This window comes from Nelumbo lutea, chromosome 4 (genome assembly GCF_056320005.1).
Source record: "Nelumbo lutea isolate HS-2025 chromosome 4, American lotus-T2T, whole genome shotgun sequence".
NCBI classification, from domain to species: domain Eukaryota; kingdom Viridiplantae; phylum Streptophyta; class Magnoliopsida; order Proteales; family Nelumbonaceae; genus Nelumbo; species Nelumbo lutea.
In genome coordinates this window covers 84,126,481-84,143,115 of record NC_142687.1, presented here as the reverse complement: position 1 = coordinate 84,143,115, position 16,635 = coordinate 84,126,481, and the positions used below count along the sequence as shown (strand labels likewise).

Here is a 16,635-nt window from a genome sequence, read left to right as displayed (position 1 = left end):
TTATCTTCTCAGGTTGCAGCCTCTAATATGTTGTATAACTTTTTTTATGTATTTTTGAGTTTCAGTTGCTGTTGGTGTCATTTGGTTGGTGATTCCTCATCACCCATTTTGATGTAATGAGTTTCTATTTTAATGAATTTTCTTTTTTATTAATTACTAAAAAATGTTGTATTACTTGAAAGTATATATAGTATCATTACCTGTCTCATCTCTCCAACATACTTAAGAAAATTGTTCTTCACTTTTCAGTAGTTGACCAAAATTTTGACATTCTTTGTTCATCAGCCAAAAGCCCATTATTTGTATTTGCCAATTTACAAGCAGTTAAAAATTCCAGCTAGCTGCATATTTTCCACAAATAGAGATTGACACCTTTTTTTATTGATAGCATGTTACTTTATTAGAACAAAATGAGATAGACAATCAACAATAATAGGTGAGTGTGTCCACGGTTTTTGGCACTTGTATTTAAAACAATAAATTAATTGAATTATCAGATTGAGGCTTGAATTGCTTGTCATCGGAATACTACATTAACTGAAATATTAAATGGAATTTTGAATTTCTTTGTGATTATTGTATAAATTCCTAGTACCAAACCTTAGTAGTACTTCACTCCCTATGCTAGTTTATACATTATACAAGAGAAAGATGGACGGTTGGTTGCATATGGTTCCTAATTATTTCCAATACTTGTGTTATTTACCACTTCCATCCTAGGAGAGTTGGTGTCAGTGCTATCCCTACAGGGCATTACATCCCCCTTCCCAGCAGGTGCTGTCCCACACTTCTGATGGAGCATACCCCTCCCCACCCACACATACTTCAAATTGAATTTATGTTTGGCTAACCTGCTTCCAATCCTTCTTCATTTTCTTCTTCTTAGCATTCCACTTGTTATGCCTTTCAATCACAATGAGAAATCTTCACTGTAGGTTTGCAAGTTTTTGGAGGTTTCTAAGTTGTCATTTTCACCGGAGTATGGACAAAAATTGAAAGAAGATTATGTCATGGTAAAGCATCTGCCGAAGATCAAAAAAGATGACGATAGAAAATGTTGTGCCTGCCCCTGGTTTAATTGTTGTAATGACAACTGGCAAAAGGTAACTGAGTCTTATTTCAGGAACATGGTTTACATTATCATGTACATAGAATCACAGATCAGTTTTCCACTCTTTCCATGGTTGTCATCATCATCAGAGTTTCAGCACATGCAAATATTAAACATTTGTAGCAACTTTTTGGAATCCTTGCTTTTATTAGTTGTCAATTTTTATACTCCCTCTTGAACATATTCTTGTTATGGAGTTTTCCACTTGCATTGACCTAAAAACTGCTTCATTGGTTGACATGAAAGTTATTTTTTTTTTAGAATTGCTTCCCATTTTTATAGGAGAAATTAGGCTCTTAGTTTCATAGTATAGATGTCTGTACAGCTTATCATCCTTATACCTTATCATATCTGTAGAAATTTTTAGAACTTTTAAGTGAGACTTGCCTTTTATTGGTATTGCCTATGAGAGTTTTTATAATGTGATCTCATCAAAAAATAATAGCAATAGGATGTATTACATTTTTGGATGTTGTATCATTGTTCTGAAAGTATCTTTATAAATGCACCATCATAAAATCAGGTCGGTTTTCTGTGTATATGTCTCCTCTGTAGGACCCACTGGTTGACTGATTTGTCTGTTATGTAAAATATCTTTAGTATATTGAAGGAACATAAGCATTTAATTTCTAACACGTTTTTTTTGACTTATGAAGTTTGTGGTGAAGTTATGATAAGGATTGGATGATGATGATGATGACCTACAAACGTTTTTTCCTTGCTTTATCTTATTTTATTTTTGATAAGGGAGAGATTGTGGAGGATGCCACCCAAAGAATTATAGGATGGGAAAAATGGAGGGGTGAATCTGGAATCTTATGTGTTCGGCGAATAACATTTCAACTAAAAGGAAAATTCTATAAAGCAGTTATAAGGCCAGCCATGTTGTATGGAGTGTAGTGTTGGGCAGTCAAGAAACAACATGTCTAGAAAATGAGTGTTGCAAAAATGCAAATGCTAAGATGGATGAGTGACAAAACTAGAAAGGATAGGATCAGGAATAAAGTCATTCGTTTGGACATAGGAATAGCCTCAATAGGTGATAAAATGAGAGAAAGTAGACTGGGTAGTCTGGTCATGTGCATAGAAGACCATTAACAATGCAAGTTAGAAGAAGTGATTTGTTACAGGTTGAAGAGGCTAGAAGGGCTAGGGGTAGACCAAAATGGACATGGGTAGAATTAGTAAGAAATGATTTAAGCACTAATAATTTAACAAAGGATTTAGCTTTATATAGAATGGATTGGTGAATCAAGACTCATGTAGCCAACCTCATATTGTTGGGATAAAGCGTGGACAATGATGATGATGATGGTGATCTTATTTTATTTTTTATGAAGAATTTGTCATCGGACATTTTATAATAATGACTTAACATTTTTCAGATGGATAAGAGTCTCTTGATGGGGCTAGAAAACCCATATTTTTTCTTATAATTTTTCTTTCAATGATTTCTAGTTAAACTACAAACTTTTCTTTCAATGTTTCTTGACAGTTCAAAATTTAGTGCTTCAGTTTTGATGGTTATATAGCATGCATATCATTATCTTTTACTTCTGCCCGTTCTGGGTGACATACCCCCCCCCCCCCCCCCGCCACTCTAAGAAAAAAAAGAAATAAAATAAATCTCTTTGTTGCATAGCTGTTAATTATTCTTCAATCTTCATCATTAAATTATAATGCCACACTGTGGGCATGTCTATAACGTGAATCCCTTTTTGGATCTGGAAAACCCATATTTTGCTTATAATTTTGTTTCAATAGTTTATTAGTTAAAGTACAAATTTTGTTAACAGTGTGCTACATTCTTTGCTCCTTTTTGGAGCCAAGCATGCACTACACATGTTTCTTGACAGTTAAAAGTTTAGTGCTTCAGTTTTGATGGTTATATAACATGCATATCATTATCTTTTATTTCTTCCAGCATTATGGATGACATATCCCCCCACCCTAAGACAAAAATAAATAAATAAATAAATCTCTTTATTGCATAGTTGTTAAGTATTCTTCAATCTTTAGCATTAAATTTTAATGCCACACTCTGGGCATGTCTATGACATGAATCCCTGTTACAATACCATAACATAATTTTGTGCATTATTTGCTTATGACTATACCAATTGTTGACATTGTATTTGAATTGTTTCTAGGTCTGGGCTGTATTGAAACCTGGGTTCTTGACTTTTCTTGAAGATCCCTTTGATACAAAACTTTTAGATATTATTGTATTTGACGTGTTACCAGCATCAGATGGAAATGGAGACGGGCGAGTATTTTTAGCAGAAGAGGTGAAGGAACGCAATCCTTTACGTTATTCTTTTAAAGTAAGTTGCTCATTCTTTTAATCTTACGAAAGAATGAAGAATTGGTTCTCTTCTTTTGGTTTGGAGGATTGGGGTGACTTCAGTCTTTCATCTGGTTTCAGTATTGTTATGTAGTTTAGTGTTTACGTTTATCATCATGTAAATTGAACTTAGGATCAATTATTAACTGTTCATGGTTGTTTAAGAAAATATAATCAGATCCTTTGTTCAACTATTACGCCTATCAAAGTAATCATATGCAGCTTAGGCCTGGTTTGTTTGCAGTGCAGTTTCATTTGCATTGGTGCAAAAGTATGGCGATACAAATGATCTGATTGCAAATTTCTGATTTATTTTTGCTTTAGCTTTTGCCTTCTTTTGTTTGTTTGCATTATAGCTGAAGTAAAATGAATCCTTACCAAAGTAAAGTAAAATCCAAAGCAACAGTGTACCAGGATATGCAGTTTTCTCATTTGCACTCATCGCATTTGTATTAGTGCAAATGAAATTGTGCTGAAAACAATAAAGCCTTGAGGAAATAAAAACAATTTAAATTGGACTATTGAACTCAAATTAATAGAACATTGTTTTTGTTCATATATTATACATTTGATCTGACCAGAGGCAGCAATTGGTTGATATACTTTATTAAAAGGTTCACACCTATGTGGCCATGCTGTCAAGTAAACTGGCTGCCTACCTGGAAAATATATGCAGTTTATACTTCATCATGAAAAAAGTACATAATACTTATATAATTTTAACGAGTCTACTTGTTTTCCTAATAAATTTATTATTTTTTACCTATATAAAGTAGTAAAAATTTTTAGTGAAAGAAAAATACTTGTGGTAATAGACAGAGTTTGGAAACTAAGGAAGAAGAGCAAAAATAGTAGTTGATGGAGCTTACTATGATAAGAGCTGCTCATTGGGCTTTAATTTGTAAAGACTTCATTTGTGCTTCAATGGATTGAGGAAGAAGGAAGAAAGGAATAAAGATAGAAGAGAAGAAGAGGAGAGAAAAGTTTCAAAGAAGCCAAAAAGCTTGTCCCAAAAGGAAGGGTGTCAGATCTTGTACCACTAGTCATCCTATCTCACATTATGTTTCCTATGAAAATGTCTCACCTTCTTTTCATGCCTTCCTCTCTTCCAATGATAGTGTTTCCATCCTTAAAAATGTTGTAGAAGTTCTTACTATTCCTGAATGGGCAGATGCAATTAAGGAAGAAATAAATGCCTTACATAAGAATGATTCGTGGGAATTGGTGGATCTTCCGCAAGGAAAAGAACCAATAGAATGTAAATGGGGGTTCTCTATGAAGCATAGGGCAGATGGTACAATGGAGAGGTACATGGCTAGGCTAGTAGCAAAAGGGTTTAGATAGGTGTGTGGAGTGGATTATGAAAATACTTTTGTCCCTATAGCCAAGATGTATTCCATTAGAGTTTTACTTTCTTTGGTTGTTAACCTATACTACGATCTTTATAAGTTGAACATCAAGAATGCCTTCCTAAATGGTGACTTAGCGGAAGAGGTATACGTGGTTTAACCCTAGTTTTCATGCTCAAGACAGTGAGTTGAAGGTATGCAAGTTGAAGAAACCTTTATATGGTTTGAAACATCACCGAGAGCTTGGTTTAATAGGTTCCATTTGGTTGTGCAGCAGATGGGCTTTAAGTAGTGCCAATCAGATATCACACTTTTTGTGAAAAGGAAATAGAAAGAGATTGAAGTACTGATAGTATATGTTGATGACATAGTGATTACGAGTGGCTGGACTTCAAAAATACAGAGATTGAAAGAGTTTTTAGCTATGTAGTTTATCTAGGGCTTCTATTTTATTTCATAGGGATTGGAGTTGCCCTATCTCAAGAAGGGATCTTCATTTCTCAGAGGAAATACATCCTAGATCTCTTGAAGGACACAAGTAAATTTGGGGCGAAGCCTACTGACACTCCCATTGACCCAAATCGCAGGTTAGGTGATTTTGGCGGTGATCCCATAAAAGATGTAAAGCAGTACTAGAGGCTTGTGTGGGTAGACTCCTATACCTATTGTTGAAGATTAATCAGTTTTATGTTGTTTTATGAGTAGATGTTTTATGTTAGTTGTTAGATAGGAGGTGGGGACCACATCAGTTATGTGAGTCCAAATTTTATTATGTTTTTGAGTCTTATATATGTTGTTTTATGTTTTGCCGCCTGTTAGAATGCTCGAGTCAGGGGTATTTTGGTCATTCTGGTGTAACTTATTGAAAGTGAAATGTCTATTGTATTTGAGTTTAAGTTGTGTCCCATCTTCTATGAGGGACAAAATTGTCTTTCTTGTAACTCAAGTTTTTCATGAATAAAAGTTAAGTGGGTTGGCTAGGAGAGGGACTTTTTGTACATCCTCTCTTCTAGTCTGGCCGAACACTCTTCTCCTCTCCTTCTTCTTCTTCTTTCTCTTTTCTTTCTTCTTTCTTCTTCTCTACTTTGACCTAGAAACAAATAGGGTTTATTCACATGGTATCAAAGCATTAAGGTCTGGTGTTCGTTTTCATGCTGCTGTCTTCTTCCTGGGTTCGCCGCTAGCTTCACAATAGGTTTCATCATCCTACAACTGATCTGATTGAAGACTCAATAAAAGGCTGAAAAGGAGTTGTCGTTTTGAGGGCCTGGAGGTGAGAATGCCTCTGGCCAGTGCTGTGGTGGTCGTTGAAGTGGTATACTAGACCCTCTATTCAGTGTACGAAGAGGGTTGGTCGTACATAGGTATGGACACTGCTGTCGTGTGTTCAAAAATGGACTGTGAATGCTGATTTTTTTTGTGTGCTTCGAAAGTTAGTTGTTGTGGTGCTGGGTGAAACTGATACACATATCAATCATGTTCTTTTGTGTGTTTTCTTGCTCACATGTGTGCTGAAAGAAGTGTGGTAGACTGTTGATGTCCATGACAGCAGTGGTGTGGTGTTGATTGTGTTGTGGTGGCTGACATATCTATGTTTTTAAATGCTTAAAAGTGAACCCCTAGACCTTGTGTGTAATCAGTTCTGCAGTTTGCAGAACAAGTGTTCGATGAAATGACTGAGTAATTTCAGTAGTGGTGTGTTGGTGGTAAATGGTCATGTAGTGTGCAGTCCAAGTGTTTGATGTGTTGGCTGAATGTTTTCGGCTTTAGAGTGTAGTGTGTAATGTGCAGTTGAAGAAAGTGGGTTGGTGGTATTGTAAGTGAGATAAGTCTTGTGACAAGTGTGAGATTGTGGTGTATATTTAGAGGAGACATAATTGAGATGGCTTCAACTGTAGTTGGGAATGACAACAAAACAGGCATCATGCTCTCCTCAGATTATCTAAGTGTTCAAATGACATCCATCAAGTTGAATGGTGAGAACTATGTACCATGGGCAAAATCTGTGGAGGTGTTCTTGAAGGCCAAGAGGAAAGTAAAACATGTGAGGGAGGAGAAACCTTCCTCTGATTCTCCTGGGCTCAGTGATTGGGAACAAGATGATGTACAGATAATGACATGGCTTTGGAACAGCATAGAACCAAAGATTAGTGTGAACTTCATGTTCCTAGATACAACCAAAGAGATCTAGGATCATGCTAAAAAGTTGTACTCTGGACAAGACAATACGACTAGGGTATATCAGTTATACCAAGAGTACTTCAATTTGAAGCAAGGAAGTCAAAGCTTTTAGAAGAGTATTATACAAGTTTGAGAAACATCCGCAATGAGTTAAATGTGTATCACCCTCTCACATCAGATGTCCAGATCCAACAACAGCAACGTGAACAACTTGATGTGACTAGGTTTCTTGTGGGCTTGAAGGCTGAGTATGAGCCTGTCAGAGCACAGATATTGGGGGGATCAGCTCTCCCCTCACTTGAAGAAGTTTTTGCCCGTCTTAAGAGGACATCCATTGAGCTAGTGGAACATTCTTCCTTCTCTGATAGATCTGGTTTGGTAGTGACTAAAGGGAGTAGTCGTGGAAGTAGAAGTGGTGGTGGCAGTAGTGGCCCTCCAAGCAACCGTGGTGGGCACATGTTTAGCTTCCAAAGCTTCACCCCGGATCATTGATTTTGGTGCCTCGGACCATATGTCTGGGACTCCTGATGTATTTTCTTCCCTTTCTCGCACCTCCACATCTCAGACAGTTATACTTGCTAATGGTTCTACATCTCTTATTTGTGGTGTTGGTGATGTTGATCTCTCCTCATTGTCTTTAACATCTGTTTTATATGTTCCTAAGTTCCCTTTTAACCTTATGTCTGTTAGTAGATTAACCAAGTTCCTTAATTGTTCCATAACCTTCTATCCTTTTTTTTGTGTGTTTCAGGATCTCAAGACGGGGACGAAGATTGGTGGAGGGCATGAAACCGGTGTTTGTATTACCTTGATGGTGGTGGCCCTCCAATGGCTTTTCATTTGTCTCTTACTCCTCTCCAATGGCACTGCGGACTTGGTCATCCCTCTCTCAAGGCTTTGAAGCTGCTAGTTCCTTCCTTGAGTCATCTTTCATCATTAGATTGTGAGTCATGTCAGTTGGGAAAACATCATCGAGTCTCATTTAGTCCAAGAACTGATAGTCGTGTCTCAAGTCCTTTTGTTTTAGTTCATTCTGATGTATGGGGTCGAGTTAAAGTGGTGTCATACAATGAGTTTAAGTATTTTGTAATCTTTGTTGATGACTTTTGAAGGATGACATGGATCTATCTTATGACAGACCGTAGTGAATTGTTCTCTATTTTTTAGAAATTTCATGCCGAAATACGCACTCAGTTTGGTATTCATATGAAAATACTTCGCTCCGATAATGCCAAAGAATACATCTCCTCATCATTTCAGCAATACCTAGAACATCATGGAATAATTCATCAAACTTCTTGTGCCTACATCCCACAACAAAACGGTGTAGCTGAACGGAAAAATAAACATCTTCTTGAAACTGCTCGGTCCTTGATGATCAATATGCATGTCCCAAAGCATTTTTGGAGTGATGCTGTTTTTACATCCTGTTTTTTGATAAATTGGATGCCCATGTCAATCCTTGGAAGTCAATCCCCTTTCTCCGTGTTGTTCCCCACTGTCTCCCTTTCCTCTCACCCCAAGAGTCTTTGGCTGTGTTTGTTTTGTTCAGCACTTGGGGCCTGGAGTAGGCAAGCTAGATGCTCGGGCTACAAAGTGTATTTTTTTTTGGCTACTCAAGGACTCAGAAAGGGTACAAGTGTTATAACCCTAAGTTTCATAAATCGTTTGTGCCCTGATGTCACCTTCTTTGAATCAATTCCCTTTTTCTCCAATGTCGGGGTCTCTTCTTCTCCCTCTGTGGTTCCTCTTCCTGTTCCAGTTGTGGACCCCCTTCCCGTAGTTCCCACTCCTACTGCAGATGCACATCATATACCGGTTACTACAGAGAGGCCGCCAATTACTCAAGTGTATACTCATAGAAGTGCTTCGGCTCCTCCTCCACTTCAGCACCCGTCGACAGATCCTACTACTGCCCCTTCTCCCTCAGATCTTCATCTCCCTATTGCTTTGCGGAAAGGTAAACGTACTTGTACTTCTCATCCCATTTCAGACTATGTTTCCACTGCTCACCTTTCTGCCTCCCATTGCAAGTTTATATCATTACTCTCATCGGTTCCCATTCCCAAGACTATACAGGAAGCCCTTGTCTCTCTAGGGTGGCGGCAAGCCATGGAAGAAGAACTCTCTACTCTACAACATAATCATACGTGGGAACTCACCACCCTTCCTCCTGGTAAGCACACTGTTGGGTGTAAATGGGTCTATATAGTGAAGCATCTTCCTGATGGCAGTGTGGAACGATTGAAGGCAAGGTTAGTGGCCAAGGGCTATTCTCAGTTATATGGTGTGGACTATATGGAGACATTCTCTCCTATGGCTAAAATTGGTTCAGTTCGGGTGTTGATCTCATTGGCTACTATGTATGATTGGCCTCTCCTACAACTTGACATAAAAAATGCCTTCCTACATGGTGATCTTGTTGAGGAGGTGTATATGGAGCAACCACCAGGGTTTGTTGCTCAGGGGGAGGCTGGTAAGGTGTGTAGGCTCAAAAAGGCAATCTGTGGACTGAAAAAAATCTCCTCGTGCATGGTTCGGTAGGTTCAGTGAAGTGGTGAAGGCCTTTGGGATGAAACAGTGTCAGGTTGATCATTCCGTGTTTAGCTATAACTTGGAAGATGGAAACATCTTGCTAGTCGTGTATGTGGATGATATTGTCATAATTGGAAGTGACAACAATGGAATTGACAGGCTGAAAAAATTCTTACAGGACCACTTCAATACGAAAGATCTGGGGAAGCTAAAGTATTTCTTAGGAATAGAAGTTGTGAGGTCAAAACAGGGGATCAACTTATGTCAGAGAAAATATGTTCTTGATCTACTTGAAGAAACAGGGTTGTTAGGTGCTAAACCACCAGAGACTCCTATGGAACTCAATGCCAAGTTAAGTGTGGATGCAGGTGAAGAGTTTGATGATCCTGGAAGATACAGAAGGTTGGTGGGAAAGTTGAACTATCTGACCATTACCCGACCAGATATATCATTTGCTGTGAGTGTGGTGAGTCAGTTTATGCAACATCCCCGGATTCCTCACTGGGAAGCTGTTCTGAGAATTGTTAGGTACCTAAAGGGCGCTCTAGGTCGTGGTTTGTTTTACCAAAAAGGAGGACCTCTTGAGATAGTAAGGTACACAGATGCTGATTGGGCTGGCTCTATATCAGATAGGAGGTCAACCACAGGGTATTGTACCGTCCTGGGTGGCAATCTTGTAACTTGGAAGAGTAAGAAGCAAACAGTGGTGGCAAGAAGTAGTGCGGAAGCAGAGTACAGGGCTATGGCCCATACCACATGTGAACTAGTATGGCTGAAGAACCTACTATAGGAGATGGGTTTCTCGATTGACAAACCCATGAAACTATACTGTGATAACCAAGCTGTTGTTCACATCTCATCCAATCCTGTCTTCCATGAAAGAACTAAACATATTGAGGTGGATTGTCACTTTGTGAGAGAGAAAGTGATAAGTGGGGTAATAACTACATCTCATGTGAGCTCAGGAAATCAGTGGGCAGATATCTTCACAAAAGGATTGTCTCGGGGAAGAATAGATTACATTTGTAACAAGCTGGGACTATATGATATATACTCTCCAGCTTGAGGGGGAGTGTTAGAATGCTCGAGTCAGGGGTATTTTGGTCTTTCTAGTGTTTCTTATTGAAAGTGAAATGTCTATTGTATCTGAGTTTAAGTTGTGTCCCATCTTCTATGAGGGACAAAATTGTCTTTCTTGTAACTCAAGTTTTTCATGATTAAAAGTTAAGTGGGTCGGCTAGGAGAGGGACTTTTTGTACGTCCTCTCCTTCTTCTTCTTCTTTCTCTTTTCTTTATTCTTTCTTCTTCTCTACTTTGACCTAGAAACAACTAGGGTTTATTCACACCGCCCTATAAGGGCATAGTTGTCTTTGTACTGCTCTTATATTTTTATTGTTAAGATGTGTCGAATAGGGGTAGTTTAGTCTTCTTCTGTTTATTAAGTAACTTGCTTATGTGGCAGTGTTATTAGAGTTACTCTGCTCCACACTTAAGTAAGGGCATTTCTGTCTTTGTAAACATTATTAGAATCTAATATAGATTAAGGGGGTCGACTAGATGGGTTAACCATCAGATTTTCGACAGACCCTTCTTCTTCTTCTTCTTCTTCTTCTTCTTCTTCTTCTTCTTCTTCTTCTTCTTCTTTCTGTTCGGACTATTGTAGCAGCAGTCGAAACATGGTATCAGAGCCATGCTCCTTACCTACGTCAGTTGGTAAAGCACCTCAACATTGTTCGTGACTCTTCACCTTCGTTTCTGGTCAGTCGATGGAGAGAACTGGTTCGCCCTAGGTCAGAAACATTACAACTTGTCTCTCTACTGCGCATAACCTTCTTCAACAAGGAAAGTGACTTCAGCAGTGAATGGTTGATTGATATTCTCAAAGGACGGTCGGTTCTCTCTTCTTCTAGTGTTAATTATATTTCTGGGTAGAAGCCCTACAAGAAGCTGTTAGCATTGAGTAGAACCTAGAGAACTAGGTTCATTGTTGCCCTAGGAAGGGCTGTGTGTGCAGTAGTCGAATGGTGTAGGTCTGCTGTAAGTTGTTGAATGGTGTTAGGGCTGCTGTAAGTGGCCGAGTGGTGTAAGGTAGAATGCAATGACCTTGCCGAACTCCTTGTGGTTGTGTAATGCCCTCTTAAGTGTGTTAAACAAGTCTGAACTGGGTGTAGCAGATTTGGCTGTGTTGTGGTGCTTGAGTGCTTGTAAGAGGGCCTCTACTTGTGATTAGTGAATGGTAAACTGATGCTTATGTGGGACGTAAGTATGTGAAGTCAGCAGTAGTGAGAATAAGAACAAGTGTGTGCTTTCAGAGTGGTGTTTAGAGGCTGCAATAGGTGCTGAAATATCAAACTGTGAACAACATCAATCAGCTTGTAGCTGAGAAGTAAAGTTAGAGACAACTGTGAAAGAGTACAATGGCAGCAATAGGAGATGGCTACAATGATCAGAAACCTAGTGTAGTAATTTCCTCCGACTACCTAGGGGTACAAATGACCTCAATAAAGCTAAATGGGGAGAACTATGTTCCATGGGCTAAATCAGTGGAAGTTTTTTCTCAAGGCAAAGAAGAAAGTAAAGCATGTAAGAGATGAGTAGCCACCGGTTGACTCTCCAGGGTTTGATGATTGGGAACAAGAAGATGCTCAAATCATGACTTGTCTGTGGAATAGTATGGATCCCAAAATCAGTGCCAACTTCATGTTCCTTGATACGGCTAAGGATATATGGGAACATGCTAAGAAGCTATATTCTGGACAAGATAACACAACAAGAGTATATCAGCTGTATCAGGAGTACTTTGATTTACAACAAGGAACCAAAACACTAGAAGAGTACTATGCCTGCATGAAGAATATAAGGAATGAACTCAATGTCTATCATCCCCTTACTCCAGATATTCAAGTTCAGCAACAACAAAGGGAGCAGCTAGATGTTATAAGATTTTTAGTGGGGCGGAAGTCGGAATATGAACCAGTTAGAGCTCAAATATTGGGGGACTCTACTCTTCCTACACTTGAGGAAGTATTCTCAAGACTTCGTAGAATTTCTTTGGGCCAGACAGAGAACCCCACACAGTATGATAGATCAGCACTTGTGACAGCTAGAGGTGGTGGACATAGTACAAGAGGGGGAGGTCATTCCAGAGGGGGCCGCGGCAATTCCATGATTGGTCGGGGTGGCCGTGACTCAGGGGGAGGCCGTGGCAGAGAAAAAAATAACTCTACAAGTGTATTCATTGTGGTAGGGTGGACACACAGTGAATTTCTGTTATGACCTACATGGCCCTCCCTCTAAACGGGTTAATCATGCTGTAGCAGGAGAGGTTGCTATTAGTGACAGTAAACTGGCAGACCGAACACCTCCAACATCTACATCTACTTCTAGGAGGGAGATGGTGAGTGTTCCGCATGATGAGTATGAATGGTTCCTTCAAACTATTTCATAGCATACCACTGCCACATATGCCCAATCAGGTATTGCTTGCATGTCATCTAAAACTCCTTCCTGGATTATTGACTCTGGAGCCTCAGATCATATGATCGGAACTCCAGGTGTGTTCTCTTCTCTTTTTGAAACCTCCACATCACAAACTGTTACCCTTGCCAATGGGTCCTCATCTCCCATCTGTGGTGTTGGTAATGTTGACTTGGCTTCTGTCCCCTTATCATCTGTTTTATATGTACCTAAGTTTCCATTCAATCTTATGTCTGTTAGTAAAATAACCAAAGCTCTTAACTGTTCTGTTACTTTCTTTCCTTCCACTTGTGTTTTTCAGGATCTTAAGACGGGGAAGAAGATTGGTAGGGGGCATGAAGCTGGTGGATTTTATTACCTTGACGGCAGTGGATCTTCAATTGCACTTCAGACTTCCCTTACTCCTCTACAATGGCATTACCGACTGGGACATCCATCTCTCAAGGTTCTCAAGATGTTGGTTCCATCATTGAGTCAGTTGTCAGTTTGGTAAACACCGTCGTGTGTCCTTCAGTCTAAGGTTTAGAGTCGTATGTTGAGTTCTTTTTCTTTGGTTCATTCAGATGTTTGGGGTCTAATCAAAATAGAGTCTTATAATGGGTACATGTATTTTGTCTCCTTTATTGATGATTGTTCAAGAATGACATGGATTTACTTAATGAAAGAAAGAAGTGAATTATTTTCCATTTTTCAAAAATTCCATGCTGAAATAGCATAAATTTGGTGTTCCAATCAATGTTCTTCGTTCAGATAATGGTTGTGAATACTTTCTTACTGCATTTCAACAGTATTTAGAACATCATGGCATTATTCATCAGACCTCGTGTGCTTTCACCCCTCAACAAAATGGGGTGGCTGAATGGTAGAATCGTCATCTTCTTGAAATTACTCGGTCTATGTTTCACCACATGAATGTTCCTAAACGGTTTTGGAGTGATGCTGTACTCACTGCATGTTTTCTCATTTATCGGATGCCCTCTTTTATTCTTCATGGTCGGTTCCCCTTCTCCATCTTGTTTCCCACTTTATCTCCGTTTCCATTAACTCCTCGTGTCTTTGGTTGTGTGTGCTTTGTTCATAATCTGAGTCCTGGAATAGACAAGCTAGATGCACGCTCAATTAAATGTGTCTTCCTTGGCTACTCTCAGACTCAAAAAGGGTACAAGTGTTATAATCCCATTGCCCGAAAGTGCTATGCCTGCCCTGATGTCACCTTTTTTGAGTCTATCCCCTTCTTCTCCAGTTAAATGTTGTACTCCCAGTGTCCCCTTCTTTTCCTTACTTCCTCTTCCTCTTCCTATCAGTGATTTAGTTCTAGAGGTTGTTGTTGGAGTAGACTTATCTCCTCATCCAGTGCAGGTCACCACTGAACAACCACCGATCCGACAAGTGTATACACGCCGAACGACACCGGCCCCTCCTCCTGCTTCTACCTCATCTACGGATCCTCTCATGGCTCCTATTGCTGAACCTTCAGATCTTAACCTACCCATTGCCTTACGGAAAGGTAAACGTAGTTCTACACTCCATCCCATTTCCAATTTTGTTTCATTATCTCGTCTTTCTACCTCACATCGCCAGTTTGTTTCACTTTTGTCTTCTATTTCCATACCTAACAATGTTCAAGAAGCTCTTAGTTCACCTGGATGGCGGCGGGGAATGGAGGAGGAACTTTCTGCTCTTCAACATACTCAAACGTGGGAACTTACTACTCTCCCACCTTGTAAGCATGTTGTGGGCTGTAAATGGGTGTATACTGTGAAATACTTGCCAGATGGTAGTGTGGAGCGTTTGAAGGCCAGACGTTGCTAAAGGTTACTCACAGTTGTATGGTGTGGAGTACATGGAGACATTCTCTCCGGTGGCTAAGATTGGTTCCGTTCGTGTCCTAACTTCCTTGGAATTTATGTATGATTGGCCTCTCCTTCAACTTGACATGAAGAATGCCTTCCTCCATGGTGATCTAGTGGAGGAGGTATATATGGAGCAACCACCTGGGTTTGTTGCTCAAGGGGAGGGTGGTAATATGTGCAAGCCGAAGAAAATAATTTATGGGTTGAATCAATCTCCACGTGCTTGGTTTGGGAAGTTCAGTGAAGTGGTGAAGAGTTTTGGAATGAAGCAATGCCAGGTTGATCACTCAGTGTTCAGCTATGACTCAGAAGCTGGGAAGATTTTATTAGTGGTCTATGTGGATGACATTGTCAACACTGGTAGTGATAAATTGGGGATTGGATAACTAAAGGTATTTCTGCAAAATCATTTTCAAACAAAGGACCTTGGAACATTAAAGTATTTCTTGGGAATAGAGGTTGTCAGGTCAAAACAAGGTGTGAATCTGTGCCAAAGGAAATGTCCTTGATCTATTGGAAGAAACATGACTGTTAGGTGCAAAACCGGTTGAGACCCCTATAGAACCAAATGTTAAGTTGAGCAGTGATATAGGAGAAGTATTTGAAGATCCTGGAAGGTATAGACGAATAGTGGGAAAGCTGAACTATCTATCACGAGACCTGACATCTCCTTTGTAGTCAGTGTAGTGAGCCAATTCATGCAGAACCCTCGTATTCCTCACTAGGATGCAATGCTTAGAATTGTGAGGTATCTGAAAGGAGCTCCAGACGGTTGTAGCCAAAAGCAGTGCTGAAGCCGAATATAGGGCCATGGCTCACACTACCTGTGAATTAGTGTGGCTGAGGAATCTCCTACAAGAAATTGGGTTTCACATGGATAAATCTATGAAATTGTACTCTGACAACCAAGCTGCACTCCATATCTCATCCAATCCTGTCTTTCATGAGAGAACAAAGCACATAGAGGTTGATTGCCACTTTGTGAGAGAGAAGGTTCTTGCCGGAGAGATAAATACAGAACATGTGGGCTCCAATGACTAGTGGGTAGATTTGTTTACAAAAGCTCTAAGCTCAGGGAAAGTGAACTATCTATGTAACAAGCTGAGATTATATGACATATATTCTCCAGCTTAGGGGGAGTGTTAAGATGTGCCGAATAGGGGTAGTTTAGTCTTCTTTTGTTTATTAAGTAACTTGCTTATGTGGCAGTGTTATTAGAGTTACTCCGCCCCACAAGTAAGGGCATTTCTGTCTTTGTAAACATTATTAGAATCTAATATAGATTAAGGGGGTCGACTGGACGGGTTAACCATCAGATTTTCGACAGACCCTTATTCTCTCTTCTTCTTCTTCTTCTTCTTCTTCTCCGCTTCCTGTTCGGACTACTGTAGCAGCATTCGAAACATTTATTATAAATAATAAGGGAAGGGGGTGGCCAGATTATTGCTCTCTTTTCTTTTCAAGATCTCTTCTCTTCTTCTCCTTCTCTCTTCTTTATCTCTTCAAGAAACTACTTTTCTGTTCCTATTTTTGAATTCAGCAGATTTCTACTTGGTATCAGAGCATCGGCTTGGGTTCTTGAATCATTCTCATGCAGCCCTAGATCGGCTGACTGCATGAAGTAACAAAGGGCTGATCGATCTGCTATATATTGCCTAGTTCTTGGATTTTTTGGTGGGATCTAGTCATTAGGAAGATGATCTACTGTTCGACATCAAAATCAGGAAGAACTAGAGTATGGGGAAGAGTCCCATAAAGTTGGACTCTTTGTTTTTTATCTGATCT

General features: G+C 39.5%; 1 protein-coding gene across 4 annotated transcripts in view; it reads left to right on the top strand.

Annotated features, from left to right (window-relative positions):
* LOC148861423 (phospholipase D zeta 1-like) overlaps positions 1-16,635 on the top strand; it is a 175,006-nt gene that overhangs the window by 58,860 nt on the left and 99,511 nt on the right. For all 4 annotated transcript variants that reach the window (XR_016112471.1, XR_016112470.1, XM_088982775.1 and 1 more), the window contains exons 5-6: positions 936-1,103; positions 3,262-3,435. Coding sequence is in view for 2 of the 4 variants with exons in the window: in XM_088982775.1 (XP_088838901.1) it covers positions 936-1,103; positions 3,262-3,435 (342 nt within the window). In the remaining 2 variants the exon portion in view is untranslated. The remainder of the gene's footprint in view (positions 1-935; positions 1,104-3,261; positions 3,436-16,635) is intronic.